The 23,349-nt window shown below is 50.9% G+C and overlaps 1 protein-coding gene across 3 annotated transcripts in view; it reads right to left on the bottom strand.

The window, feature by feature from the left end:
- ASIC2 (acid sensing ion channel subunit 2) overlaps window positions 1-23,349 on the bottom strand; it is a 1,193,713-nt gene that overhangs the window by 4,476 nt on the left and 1,165,888 nt on the right. For 2 of the 3 annotated variants that reach the window (XM_070478700.1, XM_070478699.1), the window contains exons 4-8: window positions 12,222-12,372; window positions 9,637-9,693; window positions 7,773-7,926; window positions 5,622-5,713; window positions 1,628-1,707 (exon numbers count right to left, since the gene is read on the bottom strand). In XM_070478700.1, coding sequence (XP_070334801.1) covers window positions 1,628-1,707; window positions 5,622-5,713; window positions 7,773-7,926; window positions 9,637-9,693; window positions 12,222-12,372 — 534 coding nt within the window. The remainder of the gene's footprint in view (window positions 1-1,627; window positions 1,708-5,621; window positions 5,714-7,772; window positions 7,927-9,636; window positions 9,694-12,221; window positions 12,373-23,349) is intronic. The other variant, XM_070478701.1, reaches the window with a different exon arrangement.

Here is a 23,349-nt window from a genome sequence, read left to right as displayed (position 1 = left end):
ATGACGTCTCAGGAGTGCTCCTCCCCTAAACCTGCCTGGAGCCCAGAAGGTGCTGATCCGGTGGTGGGTCACCTGGAGGGCAGGTGTGTGCATGTGGTGTGCGTGTGTGTGTGTGGTGTATGTGTATTTGTGAGCAGTGTGTGAGTGTGGTATAAGTGTAATATGTGTGTGTGTGCATATGTGGAGTGTGTGTGCATATGTGGTGTGAGTATGGTATGTGTGTAGTATATGTGTGTGATATGTGTGTATGTGTGTGTATGTGGTATATGTGTATGTATATGTTGTGTGTGAGTGTGGTATAAGTGTGTGATGTATGTGTGTGCAAATGGTGTGTGTGTACAGTGTATGTGGTTTAATGTGATGTATGAGTTTGTGAGCAGTGTGTGAGTGTGGTGTAAGTGTGCGTGCAATATGTGTGTGTACAGTGTGTGGTGTGTGTGTGGGGTATATGTATGTGTATTGTTATATGTTAGTGTGGTATTAGTGTATATGATGTATGTGCATGTCACATGTGTGCAAATGGTGTGTGTGTATATGTTGTGTGCCTGTGGCATATGTATTTGTGAGCAGTGTGTGTAAGTGTTGTATAAGTGTGTGTGGAATATGTGTATGTGGAGTGTGTGGTATATGTGTGTGTGGCACATGTATGTGTGGAGTGTGTGGGGTATATGCATATGTATGTTATATGTGAGTGTGGTATTTGTATGATGTGTGTATAGTATGTGTATGTGACTGGCATGTACGTGGAGTTTATGTGGAGTGTGCGTGGCACATGTATGTGTGGAGTGTGTGGGTACATGTGTGTGTCTATGTTATATGTGAGTGTGTTATTAGTGTGTGATGTGTGTGTGTATAGCATGTGTATGCAAGTGCTGTGTGTGTGGACTGGATGTGGAGTGTGTGTGTGAGTGGAGTGTGTGCGGTATGTGTGTGTGTATATGTTGTGTACGGGTATGGTATAAGCGTGTGTGGTATGTGTGTGTGTGGTGCAAGTGTGTGGAATATATGTATGTGGAGTGTGTGGTATACATGTGTGTGTGGAACGTGTGTGTGGAGTGTGTGGGGTATATGTGTGTGTATGTTATATGTGAGTGTGGTATTAGTGTGTGCGATGTGTGTGTGTATAACATGTGTATGTGAGTGGTGGGTGTGGACTGGATGTGGAGTGATGTGTGTGTGTGTGTGTGTGTGTGTGTGTGTGTGTGGAGTGTGTGTGGCGTGTGTGTGGAGGGTGTGTGTGTGTGTGTGTGTGTGTATGTTGTGTATGAGTATGGTATACGTGTGTGTGGTGTGAGTGTGTGGGTGCAGACACACCCATGCATAAGCCCCACATGAGGCCCAGGGGCTCCGCGCCAGCCCCTGCACTGGCTCATGCCCTCCTGCCCATCCCTCCGGCTCCCTGCGTGCGGGTGTAGACGGCCCTGGGGATAGGCCCGCGGCTTCCGTCTCGCACACCCACCCCTCCCCGGTGCCTGGGGCGCGGGGACAGACAGTGTCCACACACAGGGAGGGCAAGGCGGCCCTGGGTGGAGGGAGGCCGAGCTCTCCCCGCTCCGTGTTCTGTTTCTGGGCGTCGGGGCAGGATGAGGGCACCTGGTAGTCTCCCATAAGCAATCCCACATCTTACCTCATAAATATAATCAAAGAGCTCTAGTATTGTAAGGATACTAGCACCAATGAACAATCCCATCTGACCACCAATATCACCTGGAGAGAGAGAGAGAGAAGACAAGACTTGGCTTTCCTGACAGTGCTTCTGGAAGGTCAAATGGACGGAGAACTCGGAAAGCAGGCTTTCTGAGAGGGCCCCGGGCCAGGAGGGCAGGCCCTGGACAAGCCGCTCCCTCACTGCGCTGCTCTGAGAGCTGCTGGGTTTCAGCACCCAGGGGGGTGGGAACTAGCCTGGATGCTTACTTGAGGGGCCTGGAATGAACCTCCCGGGCTGCCGGCCTGGTTCATTTCCATTCGGAACCACACTGTTGGGGCCAGGCTTGGCTCCCGGGCTGGGAACAGATGAGACGTGTGTGGTCCCTGCCCCGGGCGAGGGCACAGTCTAGCCCGAGACCTGTGTCAGTGTCCTGAGTGGGGGTCTCAGGAGCAGGCACATAAGAGACACCCCCCAATTATGACAGGGCCTTTGAGGCTGTCTTGAGGCCCCTCTCACCCTTGGGATGAAGTCCTTGGAAGCATCTGTCTCCCCTCCCTAAAGGTAAATGTTCAGTCTATTTACTTTTATCATTTTTGGCTGTGCTGGGCCTTCATTGCTAGGCGCAGGCTTTCCCTGGTTGCGGTGAGCAGGGCTACTCTTCCCTGCGGTGTGCGGGCTGCTCACTGCGGTGGCTCTTCTTGTTGTGGAGCACGGGCTCTAAGCGCATGAGCTTCACCAGTTGCAGCTCGCAGGCTCCAGAGCACAGGCTCAGCAGTTGCGGCGCACAGGCTTAGCTGCTCCACACCATGTGTGATCTTCCAGGACTAGGGATTGAACCCTTGCATTGGCAGGTAGATGCTTAACCACCTACCACAAGGGGAGTCCTTTGGTCTCCTTCTAGAGTACAGGTTCTTGTCCTGAGTACATGATCCCCGTGGACCAGGGGTCTTCTGGTCCCCTTGTATCAAACTCCTGGGAGACTTGTAATCAGTATAGATGCCTGCACCTACCTGCTGCGCTTAGTCGCTCAGTCGTGTCTGACTCATTGCGACCTCATGGACTGGAGCCCGCCAGGCTCCTCTGTCCATGGGGATTCTCCAGGCAAAAATACTGGAGTGGGTTGCCATGCCCTCCTCCAGGGGATCTTCCCAACCCAGGGACTGAACCCAGGTCTCCTGCATTGCAGGTGGATTCTTTACCACCTGAGCCACCAGGGAAGCCCTGGGACCTATGCAATCAGAGTCTCCGGGACTGGGGACTGGAGGTCAGGATTTTTACATTCCCACGTGGTTCTCCAGCCCACCAGAGTTTGAGAACCACTCTTCTGTGGGACCTTCCAATGCTTGGAGACTCCTCGAATTGAATGCAAATCGTTACGTGTGGGTATCTGGGCATTTGTAGCTGGAGAGTCCGTATTTCAGAAGCTGTTATCAGATTCTTAAGGGGGTTCTGATGCCCTGAAAGTCCCCAAACGCTCTGCTCCAGAGGCAGTGTGTTGGAGCACAGGGCTCTGAGGCTGTGAATACGGAGGGCGGCCACCAGCTGGCTGTGTGGCTTTGACAAGCCCTGACCTTCTCAACAGCTTCGCCTACCAGGAACATTTGGTGGTGGAGGTGGTTGGGGGAGGGTCGGAGATGAACAGTGAAGCCCTTTCAGCTATGACCCCTAGGACTGTGAGCTGTTGGGCTAGGAAGAGCGCTGGGAGTGGGGGGCACTGTTGGGGGTGGGTGTACCATCTCCTGGAGATTCCAGGCTGACCTCTTGGTCCGAGAACTTTCTGATGAGCACACTTGCCCACTCCTCCCTGATTATGGCTGGGAGAAGCCCAGCAAGGACATCCCCAGGTGAGCAAGCTGTGATGGTGGGAAGGGGGCTCTTCCCAGGGGGGACTTGGTGTCCCCCTTCCTTCCCACTCCCCCCACCCCCTCTAATGTCCTTGATGGAGGCTCACTGGGGAGTGTATACGCATGCACGTGCCTGTGGGGGGTGGCTGTATGTGTGAGCCGTGTGGCGGAGTGTGGAGGGCGTGCCAGGGTGCATTGTGTGTGCATGTTCGGGACAGAAGCAGGCCTTACATCTGGCCACCAATGGCTTTATATAGGTGGCACAGGAGTGTGTCTAAGGGTGGCTTTGTGGGGGTGGGCACGGAGCAGGTGTGAGCGTGCTTGTCTATGGCAGGTATAGATATGTAGGCATGTGTGCATCTACGTGTCTCTGGAGTTGCGTGGTTTGCACGTGGGTCTGTGCAGGTGTGCACTGGTGTGTGTGTATCGCCCTGGTGCCTGTGTGTACGCTGGAGTGAGGCGTGCTCTCTGAGTGAAGGGAACGCGGGCCACAGGGCGGGGAGACAGGGGCCAGTGTGGACTTCCTGACTCAGGGCTTGCAAGCCGCACTCACTCTTCTCGCGAGAGGTACATATGGCAGCGCGATTTTCCGCGGCTGGCGTGTGAGAGAGCGTGCGTGCGCACTAGCGCACTTGCGTGTGGGGGAGGGGAGCAGAGGGAAGGAGGTATGTCCTCGGTGACAGGGGCGGGGCTTTAGCCCCAGACCAGGCCGTGAGTCTCTTAGCACAGTCCCTCTCTGGCCACAACCGTCTCCAGGGCTCTTAGTGATGACCACCGTAGCCCAGTGGGGACCCTGCGGTGTCCGCCGCTTCCTAGGAGAGTGTCTGTCTGGATGCCAGAAACCACTGTTTATGGGCCTTCTGTGGGCTGGGACTTGATCACATTTCACCATCATGGCAAACTCACGGAGGGTTTTATTAGATCCATTCTACAGATGGGGGACCTGAGGTTCAGTGAAGTGAAGCCACCTGTCCACACACTCCGGGCTGGTGTGCAGTAGTCCCTGACTTGTGCTCCCCTTGAACTTCCAGGTAGAAGGTGTCTATCTCCCGTGCCCCCCCACTCAGGATGCCTCGCTCACCTAGTTCGGTTCACAGAGACAACAAGAGTTATTTTTCCTTGAAGCCACAGACATCGGATCCTTTCTTGAGAGTGAGTGGGAGCTGGGGGGATGGGTTCAGGGTAGGTCTTTTAACTGTGCCCCCTAAGGGATCTTGTTAGATTTAAGCTGGGCTGGGGCGGGGTTGAAATGAACATCTGGCATCCACCGTGTGCCTTCGCGGGCAGAGGAGCTGATGTGAACTAAGGTAGGGTGGCCATCAGGTTTGTAGATTTCTGGGACTATGTGGCCCTTCTTTAGGGTTTGACAAAGAGCTCTCAGTCCAGGGGCAATTGGCCTTCTCAACATGGCAACATTGCTTTCCAGGTGGGGCCTCCATGGGTGGGACCCTTGTGGTGTCTGCTCCCTGGGAGCATTCATAGCTCAGCCCCGCTGCACCTATCCGCCACAGCCCCAGGGCTCTGACTCCAATCAGGGGGCAGAAGGCTGTGGAATCTGAGAGGGCAGTGCTGGAAGGGTCCGGAGAGAATGGCTGGCTCACCTGCCTCATTGTGTCAATGGGGAAACTGAGATTAGACCAGGGAATGAACTGGGCCTAACACCGCCGCATGCAGTGCTTCCCACTCTGGGGCAGGAGCAGTGCGAGGGAAGAGGGAGCAATTAGTGAATGAAAAGGCTGGACTCTTTTAGAGTCACCATCTGGCCGCCACCTGCCCACCCCCCCTTCCTCCCACCCTCTTGTGTACTTAGTTGCTCAGTGGTGACCGACTCTGTGACCCCGTTGACTGTAGCCCACCAGGCTCCTTTGTCCGTGGGATCTTCCAGGCCAGCATACTGGAGTGGGTTGCCATTTCCTTCTCCAGGGGATCCTCCTGACCCAGGGATCGAACTCGCATCTCCTGCATCATGGGCAAAACCCCCTTTCTTTACCGTCTGAGCCAGCTGGGAAGCCCCATGTTACCCTGCATGCATGCATGTGTGCTAAGTTGCTTCAGTCGTGTCCAACTCTTTGAGACCCTGTCCATCCCCCTGAGATGTGGACATTTGTGTAACGGACACTCTGACTTACCAAGTAAGGCAGCGACTTCATACGCCTTCTTCTGTTCGATGGTCTCATAATTGAGAGCTTCAAAAAATATATCCAGAACGAGGATGTTTTCTCTGTGGGGGAAAGGTTCAGTGTCACATGTGGTGAGAATCATCAGGACCCACAGGGATCATATCATACAATTTTCCCATGGACAGAAAGGGAAACAGAGGCCCGGGTACGTGAGACAATGGGCTCCATGTTAGAGCTGGTTAGTCACAGAGCTGGGGCTTGAACCTGGAAGTCGTGACTCCCAGCCCAGTGCTCTTCATGGGCCTGGAGGGGTATGTCAGCTTTCCCCTTGGCCCCTTATCGCTCACCCACCCTCTCTCTGCCCCCTTTTCCAGGAGTCCTGCCAGGCCTCCAGGTCCCTATGCCCTGGGGGGTCTGCCTGGGTCCTTATGTGCAAGTGAGCTCAGAACTCACTTAACAAGGCTTGCTTGCCTGCCCCCAACTTACCTCCCCTGCTCACCCTAGAGAGGCCCCCAGTTCTTACTGGGATTGACGGCAAGCTTCTCCTGGTGGGAGCCCTGCCCCAGCATCACCAAGTTAGCTGCAGGAGCCAGGGAGGGCTTTTAGGGAGCAAACCTACATCCGGCTGTGGGGTTTTCTGGCAGAAGCACCTCAGTTCCCTTCTGCTCTTTGGGGCAGCTGTATTCATGAGACACATCTTGGTGGGAGAAGCCGTTACCATCAGCAGAATGTCTGCAGCTGTGGGGCCTGGCCCCTCCTATCGATCCCGTTACCCTGATTCTTTGATGCTGCTCATGAATGGCCTTGGTGCTGCTTGCCCTCAAGGGGCACACACCATCCCAGGATGAGAGCTGGTGACCGTGTGGGAGGGAGAGGCTGGAAGAGGTTGAAATTAACACCCTGCATCCATCATGTGCCTTCGGGGCCAGAGGAGCTGCTGTGGACTAGGGTGGGGTGGCGGTCCGGTGTGCAGACCCGAGGGTGGGTAAGAGCGAGAGAAGCCCTCTCCACCGGGGCTCACCCAGGAGCCATCCGCCATCTCTCGCCTGGTGTATTGTAACTGCCTCCGACCCGGCTCCCTTCCGCCCACCTGTCTGCCCATCCATCCTCTTAACTGGGTCTTCCTAAGACCTCTCAACTAACCCACATAACACAGAATTAGCATCCCGTGCCTCCATCAGCCAGGCTGCCTTTAAAATGCTCAATAGTCACAGGTGGCCAGTGGCCACCACGTAGGACATCATGGAGATAGAACATTTCTAGAAGGTTCTACCATAGAACATGTCATCTAAAATGCAGATGTGAGCCTATCACGTGCCTGCCTGAACCTCTTCTGTGGCTCCCTACCCTCTTAGCATCAAATCTACTCCCTGACTCCCACTCCCACCCAGCTCAGCCTATAAGACCCACATCTACCTCTCCCGGCTTCCTTTTGCTGTACTCTTGTGACACCCTCTTCTCCTATGTCTTCCTTTCATTTATTTTGTTCAAAGATTATTTTTTTTTGAGCATCAACTCCGTGCCAGACACTCCACAGCAGAGAACAAAAAAGAAAGGTTTGTGCCCTCAAGGGGCAGGCAGGTAATTGAAGGAAACAGCCACACGAATATTGAATTACACACAGTGGCGAGTATTATAAAGGAATACACCTGAGTGTTTCGAGAGAATGACAGGAGGGGGCCCAATTTTTTGGTCCAAAGAGATGACATTTAAATGGAGCCCTGCGAAACGAGGAACCAGTTGGGTGAAGAGTGAGAGGAAGAGCATTCTAGGCAGAGGGAACAGAATATGCAAAATCTGCCTGAAAAACTCCTCTGCATTGTGTAAAAACACCTCTTAAACTTTCCTTGACAGCACCCCTATGCAAGGTACGGCCAATGACCTCTTTTATTATCTGCACCAGCCTGGACAGCTTTTAGTGTTGTATTTGTCTCTACCGGTCTGTAAGCTCCTGAAAGATGGCACTGCTTCTTAATGCACTTTGTCTTCATACTCTGAGTCTGAGGACAGAACTTGGCCGAGAGCAGGTGCTCAATTAACATCTGCCAGATGGAACTAACTGCTTACCTTTGTCTTCTTCCTTGACTATCCCCCCACCTTCCCATTTTTTTCCTGGTCCCTCCTCCCCCCACCAGCCTCCACCCTGTCCACTTAGCTTACGAGATATATTTTTCTGATTTGTTAAATTTCTTCTCGAGGTACTTGGCTGATGTCTTGCTGGGGATCTTCACCATGGAGAGCTCTTTGTTGTAGCGGGTCAGGTTGCAGGGGGTCCTGCAGAGACAGTAATTACTGTCCTTTTCTGCCAGCAGACCTGCAGGGGAGAGGAAGGCAGGGCTGAGTTGGGTGCAGGGGACTGGGACCTCTGGGCCCAGAGTAGCCAGCTCCTGGGTTCCTGCAGCAGAGAAGTGAGCTGGGAGGAGGCAATGAGGCACCCTCTGGGTGAATGAGGGGTGGGCGGCTGTGGAGAGAAGGGGAGCTGGGCTTTTGCTCGAGGTTGATGAGCATATGAACAGTTGAGAAAGCACCTACTCTTTCTATGTTACTCTTTTTTTTTTTTTATAAAATAACTGTTTTAATGTACTTGTCAGCTAATTTTATTATCTGAATAATTTCTGCATCCCTTTCAGTTGAGTTTTAAAATTTGATTTTATTTATTATTTTTGGCTCTGCTGGGTCTCTGTTGCCCCGTGTGGGCTTTTCTCTAGTTGCAGCGAGCAGGGGCTTCTCTCTGGTTCTCACTGGGGTGGCGTCTCTTGTTGGGGAACACGGGCTCTAGCAAGCGGGCTTCGTTAGTTATGGCACACGGGGGCTTAGTTGCTCCTCAGCATGTGGACCAGGGATGGAACCCGAGTCCTCCACATTAGCAGGCGGATTCTTCACCACTGGACCCCCAGGGAAGTCCTTTTTCTGTTACTCTTGGTTCTGTGTTCCTTCTGCTTCCTTTACTGTTAGGTTAACTTTTTTAAGTATGGCCACCACTTTGGAAGCATGGGCTTCAAGGGAGTCCTGGGCCTCTGATCATCCCAGGGCCTTCTTCTCTGCTCTCAGCGTCAGATCTCATCTACAGAGGGGGCTGTTCATCGCAGGCAGGAGTGGGAGGCCACTGCGTCTGAATCCCTAGGCTCCCTGGTCTTCCCTCGGGGGCTCCCTCGTAGCTGGCGCCCGCTTCCTCTGCCGGCTGGTTGAGGACACAGAGTGAGTCTTTGCATCCACCGGAAGTCCCTCCTCTTTCCAGCCAGCTCTCCTGGAGGCATCTGGACACGTGAGTCCAGAACTGCTCCACTTAGATCCAGCAAGTACGACTGCTGAGCAAGCTTGAGTCTGGATGATTTAAATACTCCCTGCTTGTCTTGCCTGTAAATCATTTCCCAGATCCCCGAGAGGCGGGCGTGTGGAGTGGGTCACGCTCTGGGGTTGTAGCTTGTTGGTGTGATCCCCCTCACCGGAAGTTTTCCGGGGTGGGGGGTGTTGCGGGGTGGGGGGTGGGGTGGACCAGCAAACACTCAGGAGGAGGGGTGGGGGGTGCTCCTGCCTCCCCTGTGTCCCTGAGGAATGACACTGGGGCTCACCCCTCTGCCTGACCCCACCTCTCCTGGCTCAAGGGAGCAATGCTTGGGAATAAGCTCCAGGGTGTGCGCTGGGAAGTATCACCAAGCTCCTTTCGTGCCCACCGGTCCCCACTGTCCATCCTCTCTCCATCTCTGCCCGCTCCTCTGCATTCCTCAGTGCTCTCTGCTCCCTGCAAACTCACTCCTTCTCTATCCCCACCTCTCTGCCTCCTTTCGCTCCTTGGGTGGGTTTCCACCCTCATCGCTAGCATCAGTTCCCTCCCCCATCCTTCTCTCCTTCCTCCTCTCCATCTCCCTCTCCTGTCCCTGCAGGGATGCCACCCTGTCTAGCCTCTTTCCCCCTCACCCTTCCCCATCCCCTTTCCCCCCATCTCTCTCCCACACCTGGAAGGTCTCCAAGGTCTCAATCGCAGCCCCCACCCCCATCATTCGATTGGGCCCCTGGTACTGACCTAGGGCAGGCTCTGCACACTCCTTGTGCTGCTCAGGGGTACAGAAAGGGGCATCCCCTGCAAAGAAGAAAGACAGGGAGAGGTATTCAGGCAGCAACCCCTCCCCTCCTTGGGCCGGGGGAAGGGATTGCATCCGGGTACTTGGGAGGGGTAGCAGTTCACCAGTGGACAGTCAGAAGGCAGCTGTCAATCAGGACTCCCTAGGGGTAGTGGGGGACCAGAAGACTGGGCTGTGATCCTCTCTGCGATAATGGGAACCATCTAGCTAATTTCTCCCAGGTTGGACAGCCTGGTTCATATAGGTGACAGGAGAGTGTTGACAGTGGGGAGGCAGTGGTAAGTACCTACTAAGCTCTGGGCATGCATCATCCCCTTTAACCCACTTAGGTACCTTTGGAAATAGGAACTACTGTGTCTGTGTGATTGGTGAGAGAGTTAAGGTTTAACTACCCTGTTTTCCCAGGCCTGCAGTGATGGAGGTGGGCTTGGAAGCCAGGTCCATGTGCTCACGAGCCTAGGGCTCTTTCTGTCACAGCAGGCTGCCGTGAGTGAAGGCTGCTTGGTCAGTCTCCCCTTTGTGTGCCCTTCATTCCATGTTATAATGGAGATGCCAGTAACAGTGTCATGTGGGGACTGATTAAAATCTCTCCGCTGGCTTGGGCTCAGGTTCCATGGGAAAACCTCACTGGCTGGTGACCCAGTCTCAGCATCAGGCAGGTAGCATTTCTGTTGTTTAGTCTCTCAGTCGTGTCTGACTCCTTGTGACCCTATGGACTGTAGCCTGCCAGGCTCCTCTGTCCATGGAATTCTCCAGGCAAGAACACTGGAGTGGGTTGCCAATGCCTCTCCAGGTGACCTTCCCGATCCAGGGAGTGAGCCCGCATCTCCGGCATTGGCAGCAGAGTCTTTACCACTGAGCCACAGGGATGCCCAGGTAGCATTTACCAGTGCTTGATTCTCTCTGGTCTCTGTAGAAATCCAGCAACTGTTTTTTTTTTTTTTTCTTTTCCCATGTGCTAAAGTCAAAGCCAACTCATTGGAAAAGACCCTGATGCTGGGAAAGGTTGAAGGCAAGAGGAGAAGAGGACGGCAGAGGATGAGATGGTCGGATGGCATCACTGATTCAATGGGCATGAACTTGGGTGAACTCTGGGAGATGGTGAGGGACAAGGGAGGCCTGATGTGCTGCAGCCCATGGGGCCGCCAAAAGTCAGACACAGCTTAGTGACTGAACAACAACAGATGTCAAAGTCCACCACAATACCCTCTTATTTTTTCCCCAAGAGCTGAAGAACTGAAATGGTTCCTCTTTTCTAATAATAAGAATTTAACTGATATGTTTCTCTTTTTGTTTTGTCTTCTATTCCATTCTATTTTTGCCTGCTTCTCAGAGGCTATTTTAAAGATTGATAATCCTAAATTTAGATTACGAGAGAAATTACTGGTTACTAATGCAATTGTTCAGAATTTAGCTCCAAGGATGTTCATTTCAGCATTGGTTATGACAGAAAACAATTGGTAATGAGCTAAATGTCCAAGGTCAGGATTTAGTTAGATAAACTAACTATGATTATGATATAATCATGAAACAATAGCCATGAAATATAGTAGTAAAGTTCCCTGCACATAGTAGGTCTTCAGTCACCAGTACTCTCAATTCCTTCTCCCCAATCACCACTGACGTTTGCAATTGACAAAGCATTTTTGCTTTTTTTTGGCTGAACTGTGGGATCTTGGTTCCCTGACCAAGGATCAAAGCCTGGCCCCCTTGCAGTGGAAGCTCAGAATCCTAACCACTGTGCTGCCAGGGAATTCCCAACAAAGCATTTTTATATTTAGCTAAATTTTATCCTAACAGCAAACGTTTGTGTTTTAAAGATGATGGAGGTAAGAACAGAGACGTTTAGTAACTTGTGCCAGGTCACACAGCCGTCACGTGGTGGGAGCTGAGTTAGAAGCCAAGGCCACTGATTGTAGCCTCAGTCGTCCTTCCTTCCGCTGCAGTACCAGGCTCTTCCTGCCCCAGTCAGCACCAGCCCCTTCTGCCTGTGACAAGCTGACTGCCCCTAGTGATGGCTACACGCATTGTTAGTCTGACAACAGGAATGTCAGGACACACGCATCCATTCGCTGGCTGATGGACTCTTGCCTGACTTGAAAGAGTGCTAGACATTTGGATGCAAGAAGGGAAAATATCTGGAGGAAAGCAGTAAACATCTGGATGTCTGAATGTATACCACACCATGATGGGAGAATTGTAAGCATCCAGATATGTGGTCACTTAGCTCTAGGAGGGAAGAACAGCAGACAACTAGCAAACATATTGGACACTGGGAGGAATGCTCTCCAAACTTCTGTCCACTCTGCAGACCACGACGTTGCTGTGGTTGCCAGACTGGGTGTTCCCATCTGCCCCCGAAATGTCTGCACATCAAATAACTGTCTTCCCAGAACAGCGTCCCTGGGCATCCTCGTGGAGTGGGTGAAGAGCGTGGAGTGGGTGAAGAGCATCCCGTCGGGTGAGAAATGCAAAGAAGGCCGCGGGCAGTTCCCGGCGCCCTGTGGCCTCCCTCCCCAGCACTGACCTGGCATGTGAACCATGCGGCAGTTACAGTTCTCCACGATGTAGCGGGTCTCACAGTCGATCCTACAGGCGGTGATGCTGTAAACGGGAAAGAAGTCGAGCCCCATCTCGGAGGACCGGCACTCGCCCCACGGCGGGGGCAGGTATGTGAGCTGCAAGGCAGGAAGGAGGGCCAGCAGTCAGCCCTGGAGCTTCAGCCGGAACACACCCAGTGGCTCCTTCGTTCACTTATGCAATTAAAAAACAATTAACTGATCGGCTACTGAGTGAGTGCCTAAACTCCGGGGACCTCCCAGGCCTTCAACATCTGGCTCCAAAATCAGTTCTCCTATCTTACCTTTTATAACCTTCCCTATAAATGCTGATCTTCTCAAAGTCTTTTACCCCAGCCGCATCTTCCCACTTCCACAATTTGTTGTCTTGCATTTCTCCGCAGCAGAGAAGTGGGATAAAAATTGGAGGGCTCTGTGGACCCCTCCCTCCTTTCTAAGGTTTTTCTCCCCATTTTTAGCTTTTCTGGCAGCCCTGAACTCTGGCTTGAGACTTTTTAACTCCAGGATGACTGCTTTCAGCTTGAGCTGTATCTATAATATTCCCTTAGAAGTTGATGTGTCCTCAAAGGAGCGATCCGATAAATATTGATAAATATGTATTTCATCTAGGGTGGTTCCCTTCCTTCAAGGTCTGTATAAACATGCCAGTTCCGGCCTGTTTTTAGTCTCCCTCCCATCAAATAGTGCTTTTGAAATCTTTTGGCCAGAGTTTATAATCATTAGTTTCAGGAGGGTTAGTTAGCCTTGTATAAGTTGCTCCACCATAACTGAGAACCAAAAATCTCTTTATGTATTTTATTTTAAGGCTTACGGGATTCCTTTGAGGGAGATGTTCCCGTTATAATTTTATTTGGGAGGAAGCTGAGTCTAAGAAAGGTTAATAGGGACTTCCCTGGCACTCCAGTAGTTAACATTCCATGCTTCCACTACAGCAGGTGTGGTTCGATTCCTGGCCGGGGAACTAAGATCCCGCATGACACACGGCATGGTCAAATAAATAAACAAGAGAAAAAATAAAAAGAAAGGTTAAGTAGCCTGTCCAAGGTCATGCACAAAGTCACTGGCAGAGTCGGCATGTGGACCTAGGACTTTCTGACTTCAACCTTGCTTGTATATATACTATTACATCGTCTTTGTGTCTCTATAGGAAATTGACAAGAGAGAGAAAAACACTCCAGAGAGGGCCTTTCAGAGCTTTTCTCTTTTTGTTTTTTCCTACAGCTCATTTCTTCTTCCTTTCCCCTGAAGATTTGCACTACTCTCTCATCTTTCTTTGGAGTTCATGAGCAGACCAGGATTTTTCAGATTTCCTGTATAACTTTGGATAAGTCACTGCTCTCCTCTGGACCTCAGCTTCCCCATCTGTAAATGGGGAGGACTGACAAGTACGTTTGATAGTGTATGATTAGAATGGACTGGGTCCCCACATTGCTCACTATTGGATCCATAAGCACACAAACTGGATTTGGGAAGAATTCATAATGACTTTTGGCAAGGCTGAGGGTCTAAAATGATGTAAGATCATTTTGGGAGAGGCTCATTTACTTTTCCTCTGAAACGGTTTCCCACAGTAGGTGAACCCAGAATGTAGTGGGTGAAGCTCTGTGGATGGGCCATGGTTTGTTCAGGGTCAGTCACTATCCCCCCCCCCCCTTTTTTTTATTCTGAGGTCATGATCCAGACCTGGGGCCTTCCAGGTGGCACTAGTAGTCAAGAATCTTCCTGCCAATCTAGAAGAAGCAAGAGACTCGGGTTCGATCCTTGGGTCGGGAAGATCCCCTGGAGTAGGAAATGGCAACCCACTCCAGTAGTCTTTCCTGGAGAATTCCATGGACAGAGGAGCCTGGCGGGCTACAGTCCATGAGATTGCAGAGAGTCGGATACGACTGAGCACGCATGCACGCATGATCCAGATACCGTGGCTTCCCTGTGGGGGCTGGTTTATCATTTGTCCCATCACGTTTTCTGAAGCCTCGCATGGCACAGAAGCTGGAAAATTGCAGTGTGTATAGCATCAACTCTTGCTTACCATCGGGTCTCTGAAAGTGGGTTGGACTGTTTATCCTGGGTAAGCAAAGCCTCAGGGGGACCCTGAAGCACTGTCTTCAAATATCTGAAGGGCTGTCTCAGGGAAGAAGAATTAGATTTGTTTCCTGGAATCCCCAGGGAAAGACAGACACAAGAACAGTTGTACTAAGGGAAGTGGGGAGGGCGACCACATTGATTGATGTTGCAGACACTGTGGTAGGCACAGCCCATGCATTCCCTTCTTTAATGCTGAAGAAGGATACACTCTGTCTCAACATTCTAAACTACTCTTATGATTCAATAATAAAATCACTCTCGTGAGGGTGAGTTCCCCATCATGAAGGGTGTGCAAGCAAAAACCATACAGCTACCTGGCTGGGATGGGAAGAGAGTGATTCAGGCATTGCAGGTACAGTTGGGGATTCAAAAATCTCTTAAGCCCTTATGCCTAGCCACAGACCGTGCATCTAAAATTTATAAATTTTATTTTAATTTAATTTTATTTATTTTTAAACTTTTTATTTTGTATTGGCATATAACAGATCAACAGCATTGTGAAAATTTCAGGTACACAGCAAAAGGACTCAGCCGTACATGTATATTCTCCCTCAAACTCCTCTCCCATGCTGGTTGCCACATAATATTGAACAGATTTCCCTGTGCTATACCCTGAGACCTGTTGGTTAATCATTTTAAACATAGCAGTGTGTACATGTCCATCCCAAACTCCCTAACTATCCCTTCCCCTCTGGTAACCATAAGATCGTTCTCTTAAGTCTGTGAGTCTGTTTCTACATCTGTAATTTTAATTTGAAAATTAGAGACAGTGGAACAAGTCAGACAGAACCTTGAATCCCACTGTTTCACGGGCTAGCTCTGTGACTGTGAATAAGTGATGAAACCCCCATTCTCCAGCCTCAGCTTTTAGCCTCCTCATTGGTCTAAATGAGATAAATGCCCAGCAGCTCATGGTACTCACCGAGACTTAGTTCCTATCTTCTTCCCCCTAACAAATGCCTTCATGTTTTTCTGCCCTTTCGTTCCTTCAACAAATAGACCAGCTCCATCTCTGCTGTCCTTACAGTCTGGTTTTACAGACCAGCAAATCTCCATCCTTTTTTGGCTCAAGTTATCTTTCGTTGGGTTTATTATGATATGGGCTCCTGTCAATGCAGACATCCAAGTCAAGATGGTACTCAGACAGCTGATCTAGGGGTCTGAAGCTGGGGACGGAGATCGGGGGGGGGGGGGGGGGGGGATGTGAATGGGGGGAGGGCTCTGGTGGATCTTTAAGCTGTTGGGTGGATGAGCCAGCTCAGGGATAGAGGAGAGATGCTCAGGATTGAGTCTTAAAGTGTTTCTGCCTTTACTTGACAACTCATCCATCCTTGGCTTTCCCATCCCTCCCCCTCCCCGCCCTGTGCCATGGAACCAACCAGTGGCTTTACACAATTGCTTATATTTATGAGCTAAGCCAAGATCTCAGAACTTTTACGATAGAATACCCTGGTGCTTGCCTCTCATTGCTCCACTGTCTTGAGGCTTCTCTCCGCAGACGTTTTCATTTTATAGAGAGAAACTGGTGTTTGCACCCTCCCTGTGCCGGGATAGCCTATGCTATTCCTCAGCGGCAGGCTTCCCCAGCCTCTCCCTGCCCGCAGATTCCGAGGTGTGCCAGCAGGTGGCGCTGCAGTCAGCCTAGCTGCCCGTAGTCAGAGATGCCTGCAGGGAGTCAGCCAGTCGCTCAGTCGCGTCCGACTTTTTGCACACGCATGGACTGCAGCCCCGAGGCTCCTCTGTCCAAGGGATTCTCCAGGCAAGAATACTGGAGTGGATTGCCATTTCCTTCTCCAGGGGATCTTCCCACCCCAGGGATTGAACCTGGGTCTCCTGCATTGTAGGCAGATTCTTTATTGTTTTCTGAGCCACCAGTTGCTAAGCTCCCTTGGCCTTTTCCTTGTGTCTGCAGCCCACACTCTAAGGCCTTGGCTAGGATGCTCCTTTAGGGAGGATGCTGGGACAATGATGAGGCTGTATATTAATATGTTCCTCCTGCTACTGGAAAGGGTAGGAAAGACCAGAGGAGAGAGACAGGAGGCGGGAGACAGGGAGATATGCCCACTGAGCTTAGCTGGTACCCATCTGACTCTTTTGTTGTGTCAGCCACTTGGCCTTTTGATTTAGGCACTGGCCACAATGATTACCTGGACCCAATCCCTTTAGACTCTGGAATTCCCTTGCCGGTTCCTTCCCAGGGCTGGGTCGGGGTCTTTGTTCTGACCTGTTTGGCTTCTCCTTCTTCCTCGTTAGCCCACCTGGCTGAGATCCTGGTTCCCTGTCTGCTGGGAGGACCCATCTTAGGAGAACGTGCTCAGACCCAGCTGGGTTGGAATCCTAACTCTGCCATTTGCTTAGTGGGGGACTTCCCCTTTCTGCACAAGAAACACCCTGAGATATTAACTACTTCAGAGGGACACTCTGGGTTTTGAACACAAGGTATGCGTAAGTCAGCTGTCACCATTGGCTGATGTCTTCTGGTCTCTTCTGGATCATATGGATGGGATGCAAAACTAGTCCCTCATTTATTTTCATGAAAGCCCATTCACCCAGGGCATTAGATTATACGGAAGATGTCAGAGTTGGAGGAGGGTCTACATCAGAGCAAAGCCTCTTCTTCTTGCCTAAGCCCAGCCCCTCTCCATGTTCCTCCTTCCCTTCCTTCTCTCTCTCCTCATCTGCTTTGCCATCCTTTCCAGAAGCAGAACCCACATATACTTAAGGAGCTGCATCATCCTTTGACATCTTGGTACATGGCAACATCCTCTCCTATGGAGTCTCAAGGAAAGGCACTTTCCTCCCTGGGTGGAATTCTAAAGCCAAATATTAGGATTTTTTTCTGCTTTGTTCTGTAGTAACAGGAAACATCTCCAAGAGTGTCTTGTGAATAACAGATGCTGAATAAACTGAAGATGCTGTTGGCGTCTTATCTCCTTTCCTGGTCTCTGTCTCACTGTGTGCAGTGACCTGGCAACAGAGACCCCTGGTGTGCTGTGACCGGAAACACAGAAACACACCCTGATGACTCGTGATGCACATTTATTTTCTGTTACTTCTGAAGTCTCTCTGGGATCTCTATCAACGTTTGATTAACTGGGAAGCTAGCATGCTGTGGTTTTGACCGTTTCTTCGTGGTTGTGCAAGAAATGAAACGTAGCGGGTAGCACTGTGAGAGGAGCATTGCTGGGGCTTTTAGGAAGAAGCGAAGCCCCGTTATCGGGTGCAATCCACGTGTTAGGCTCTGTGCTGGCCCTTTTGAGTTTTCTCATTTTATCTTTTCATCGAGCAGCAAGGTTTATATTGTTATCCCCATTAAACAGATGAAGAAACTGAGGCTCAGTCAGGTTATGCCCCATTTCCCTCGGTCACAGATTACATTGATTCCAGGTCTTTCAGACTGCAAAACTCCTAACTTTCAAAAGCCATAAAATTTTCCCTCCCTTCAAATCAAATATGACATGAACACCAATATAATAAATAAGCAAAGGAGAGCTGCTGTGGGTGCAGGTGGGGGACGGGGAGCCCAGAGTCTCATACTCAGTCTCCTAGTCCTTGCAGTGACCCCCAAGCATCTCACAGGAATGCCCAGGCTTACAGTGCAGAGTTTAAACACCCAGTGAGATTCCAGTGACTTATGTGGTTCCCCAGGCAGGAATGGTAACCTGTGAGCCTCACTTTCCTGCTCCATAAAGCAAGGCATATGGACCAGAGAGCTGCTAAAACACCTCCAGAATCTTCCAGGTTTTGAGCCTCTGTGTCTCACTTGATACAAACCTGGATAAAGGGTGGGCAGTGGGTGGGCTGCTCTCAGATGATCAACTGGGTCTGAGTATTTGGCTCAGAAGGTGTTTTCTTCCATTTGGGTGTTGGGGAAACTGATCAAGGAGAGGCCAGAGGGATCCTGGCTCAGAGCCAGCGGGAAGCCATCAGTCTGGGAAGAACTGCCTTGAGAGTGAAGGGAAAGATCCCTTCTGTGAGCTGTTTTGCAGAGAACATGGTCGGCAGGAGTGTTCAGCTCACTCCTGTGGATGAAGAAGTGCTCGGCCTGAGGGGGCTGTCCTTGGGGTGCAGGGAAGAGGCGTCAGGGTACAGTTTGGGCTGTTAACAAAGGCTCAGAGGGGCTTTTGTTGACCACCAAAGCCCAGTGGTCCAGCACAGTTGAACAAGCTCTTCATTAACTCCTACATTATGCCAGGTACCGGGCTGGGCGCTGGGGCTAGAGGGATGGGTGGAACGGGGTATCTCTCTCCAGGGGCTCCTGTTTGCCACAGACCCCTCCTGCCACCACCTGAAGGCGTGTTCCCAGATCCCTGAGACCTATTCCCTTCCTGCTCCCCAAGCCCACACAGCTCGGGGAAAGGGGGAAGAACAAGGCGCCATCACCCCTGGGTGAAGTCACCTAACTACTCTGGGCCTCAGCTTCCTTCTCTGCAAAACAGAGCTAAAGTCCTGTGAGGAGCAGGGCTTCCCTGAGGGTAAAGTGAGACAACAGGTGGAAAGAGCTTCGCTTGCAGTACTTTCCGAGTTTGTTGAGTCTTAGGTTTGGGAAGTGCTCACGAAAGTCCTTCATTCAAGGTGTCAGTAAGTGGCTGGTCCCACGTGTCTGACCTAATAGGCATCTCCCCTCTCCAGCCACAGTCTTATCCCTTCCTGCCTCACTGGATCTCAGGCCTCTAACACAGGGCCTGGCACATAGTGGGTGCTTGGTACTTATTGGATGAATGAAAGAGTGAATGAATGAATGAACTGCACCATCCTGCTTTCTCCCAGCAACAGGTCAGAGGACAAGTGCACGGGGCTGCCCTCTTCCAATCCAGCTGGAGCAGAGGGTCCTTCATGCTGGTCCCCATGAGCCCTACATTGAGGTGGGCTCAGCATCGAATCACATCTGAGTCCTGGGCTGATGGCAGGTTTTCCTGTGTGACCTTGAGCCTGTCACTCCACCTCTCTGGGCTTCTCTCTTCCATCTCTTACGGGGCGATGCGTGTGTGCTCAGTCATGTCCAACTCTTAGCGGCTCCTTGAACTGTAGCCCAATAGGCTCCTCTGTCCATGGAATTTTTTAGCAAGAATACTGGAGTGGGTTGCCATTTCCTACTCCAAGGGATCTTCCCGACCCAGGGATTGAACCTGCATCTCTGGGCATCTCTTGCACTGGCAGGGGGATTCTTTACCTGGGAAGCTCCGTTCCATCTGTGATGTTTGGGGCCTTAAGTCTTTGGTGGCTGAGACTCATCAGGTCCCCCTTGGTCCTTCCTGTGCTCTCCCACCTTCCACTGCAACAGCAAACTTCCCCTGGCCCAGCCAGATGGAAGGGGAAATCAGAGCCTGCTTGCTTTCTGAGCTGTGATTTTTGGTTTGATGTTTTTATTTCATCCCACTGAGTGATTTAAGTGTGTTCACAAATGATTATGTTGTGCTCCTTTTAAACAATACTAAAATCAAATCAAATACGAAAATCTAATCCACCCATCAGTCAGTAACAGGCAGCTCTGATGTCTCAGGGGAAACAGGTCCTTGTAGGCAGCACAGAAGCAGTGAGGCATCCCTGCCATCTGTCCCCGCGGCTCTAGTGACAGCTCAACCCCTAAGGTCAAAGCAGGAGAGGTGGCATCAGGAAGAAGTCAAAGTCACCGCAGGGAGACTGAGCAGCAATGACCCCTCCCAGCTGGAGACCCCACGTAGGTACTTAAGAAGAACAGTGTCTCTTTCAGTCTTCACAAGGACCGTTCGTGAGTAAGAACTTCTAGTCCTGAAGACCCACAGTAGACTAATTGATGATATAGACATTGCTGATATTTATTGAACCCTCACTAACTTACTTGGACTGACTCTTCAAATCCTTACAACAACCTTGTGGTGTCGGTACTTTTATGATCTCCATTGTATCAATATATCTGGGGAGACTGGAGTGGAAAAGAGACCTATGGTCATGAATAGTAGGAGACAGAGCTGGAGTTAGAACACAACCATTTACACGTTCATCACTACTTATCTTGCCTTGCCTTATACTGCAGTGGGTGGGGTCCACAGGAAGCAGAGCCAATTACTGGGTGCGTGTGTGTGTGTGTGTGTAGATGGATGGGTGGAGACTGTGGCAGAGATTTGGGGATGGGAACATGGGTTCTTCAGATTCCAGTGATAGGGGAAATACTGACTGAAACTGCACACCCTTGCCAGGCACCATAGTAACCATTTGCATGAGTTATTTTACAACAGGAGGTCCTGGTAAGGAACACTGAACTAACAAGCCACCACCAACTGGAAGAATTCAGGAAAGGTCAAAAGGAGATGCCACATGTCCTACCGACCTCCCAGAATCCTCCTTGCTGGAATCCATCTTGGCTGGGTGATGTGTGTGCCAGCAGGAAGGACCCTGAGTCAGAGTGACTGGCCAGAGACAACCTGGAAACTAATCCCATCACCATAAAACCTGAGACTGTGAGCCAGGTGGCAGAGCAGTCCTCCTGGGTTCCTTTACCCCGCTGCGCTCCACCTGGGTTCCCCTTCCCAGGAAAGTCTCTTGATCTGACACCACATGTGTCTCCCTGGACAATTCATTTCCTGGTGTTGGACAAGAGCCTGCTCTCAGGTCCCCTTTGTGCAACACAGACATGGGAAATATCGCATAGGTTCACTGAACAGTTTAGCCCTCACGACAACTCTGCCATGTAAACATTATCCTCCCCATTTTACAGATGAGCACACTTCAGTAACTTGCCCAACACCACACAGCTGAGAAATGAGAGGCAGGAGTCAAATTCAGGTCTGTCCGTCTGCAAGGCTCCTGAAAGGCGCTCAGGAGACAGCCTGACCTTGGCTGTGCTGTTACCCCACTGTCCTCTAGGGGACACAGCTTTTCACCTGCAGCATCTGGGAGTAGATAACCCCCATGTGTAGTATGGTATAGGGTGTAGTCTATAAGGCAAAGCACGTGACTGTACCCGCCCCCCCAACCCTGGTGTCTGGCAGACATCACCAATCGATCACAGATGTGAAATCACAACCGAGAGGAAATGTTGTATTTTCGGGAAGCTTCATCTGTAGAAACCATCAAACTACATGCTGTTAAATATTCACATAGATTGAGTAAGACTTCGATGTGCCTTATAAAATACAGAATGTGACTTCCCTGCGAGAATGGTAACCACAACCTGCCTTCTTGTGCAGGAAAATCCTTGACTGGCATTCAGATCCTTTGGACCACAGGAGGATTCACGCAGTAGAATAGAGCAACACCCCCGGACCTGCAGTGGGGTCACACCCAGAGCTCCTTGTTGTGCTGGCTGGAAACTTAGTCATAGGAGTAGCTGATGCAGCACTTCAGCAAGCAACAAAGTCCATTTAAAAAGTGAATTACCCATGGTTTATGACTAATAATAAAATAATGAGGTTACATCCATTGCAAAAATGTCTGTGAGTGGGAGAGAATGTGATAAGAGCAAAAAAAAAATGTGAATTGTTTACTCAAAAAAGAAAGGATTTTTAAAAAAAGACTATAGCTTGCCTCATTCTAACATGAGTTTCACCTTGGGCTTTGCTGGCTCTAGAAATGCCTCTGAAGCTCTCCAGGGATTCTTCCAGCTTTGGTGTCATGGGGAAGACAGTCTCTGTGGTTTTATTTTCATAAAAATACCATGTTTTTGTTATTACTTTCATCCATCCACCCACCCTCCATTCATCCCTCCCTCCACCCATCTATTCATTCACCCATCCATCCATCCATCCATCCACCCTCCATTCATGCCTCCATCCTTCCATCCATCCCATCCATTCATCAATCCACCAACTCCCCATTCATCCACCCATCCCTCCCTCCCTCCCTCCATCCTTTCATCCATCTACCAACTCCCATTCATCCATCCACACCCTCCATCCATCCATTCATCTACTTTCCATCCATCCATCCATCATCCATCTATTCATCCTTCTACCCACCTACTCACTCTTCCACTTTGCAAGTGTGCAATAAATATTTCTTTATCACCTAATCTGTCCCAGGAACATAGGTAGGAAGAATTGAGGCTACAAAGATGAATAAGACCTGGTTCCTGTGACCTGGGGGCTTACGATCTAGAAAGAACAGGCATGCACCTAGCGAAGCAAATGCTGAAATGGAGTCACAACGTACAGGAATTGTGAGGGTACTGAGACGGGCATGGCCAGACCAACTTGGAGTGGGGGCGGAAATCAGAAAATTCTTCATGGAGGCAGTGGTCACCTGTAAGCTGAGTCTAGAAAGACTGTTGCTCATTAGAGAGATCTGGTGTGGGAAAGGTGTTCTGGGTCCAGGGACCTGCCCGGGCCAAGGCCCGGAGGTAAAGAAAGTCCTGGCCTGGAGGGGAAGCCTCTGGCAGAGCAACAGGAGTGCATGTGGGCGAATGTGAGCTGGTGTGCCTTGCTCAGGGCCCTGGAACAGCCGCAGGTGACTAAAACATTCTCCATCCTTGTTACTGTGACTCCCATGCCTGCAGTGACTCTGCATCACGGGGAGGTACCAGTCTCTGCAGGATTCACGCCAAGCCTCCACTCCCCAGTGATAAGAGCTGCCTCGGCAGAAGAGCTTTAGTGTGTCTGTGCATACCGACACACCATTATCATCGCATCTTCATCCGGACACAATTTCTTGGGCGAGTGCTGTCAGTACGGCAGCGTGTTCTCAGCAAATTGCCTCGGTGTGTGATTTGTCAGTTGAAACAGGGAGAGAGGAAGTGTCGTAGGGATGCAGGCAGGGAGGTGGCCTCACCCAGAGGAGGGAGCTTGAAGGCACACAGCCTGGCTTGCCCCTCACTCCGGGCCTGCCCTGGGCCGTGCACCACCCCACTCAGAGACTTGGGTTTTCTTTACTCCCTCCAACCCTGGGCAGGCTATTGGCATAAGTATCCTTGTCTTTTCCTGTCCTGGGCTCCTGGCAGTTTCTCCCCTGGACTTCAGTGCTGCTGGGGTCCTGGTGACATGGTTCTAGGGGGTCCTGACTCACCCAGCCCCTTTC

The sequence above is a fragment of the Odocoileus virginianus genome, chromosome 17 (assembly GCF_023699985.2).
Source record: "Odocoileus virginianus isolate 20LAN1187 ecotype Illinois chromosome 17, Ovbor_1.2, whole genome shotgun sequence".
Lineage (NCBI taxonomy): Eukaryota > Metazoa > Chordata > Mammalia > Artiodactyla > Cervidae > Odocoileus > Odocoileus virginianus.
Note: the sequence above shows the minus strand (reverse complement) of the source record. Positions and strands in the feature narration are given on the sequence as shown.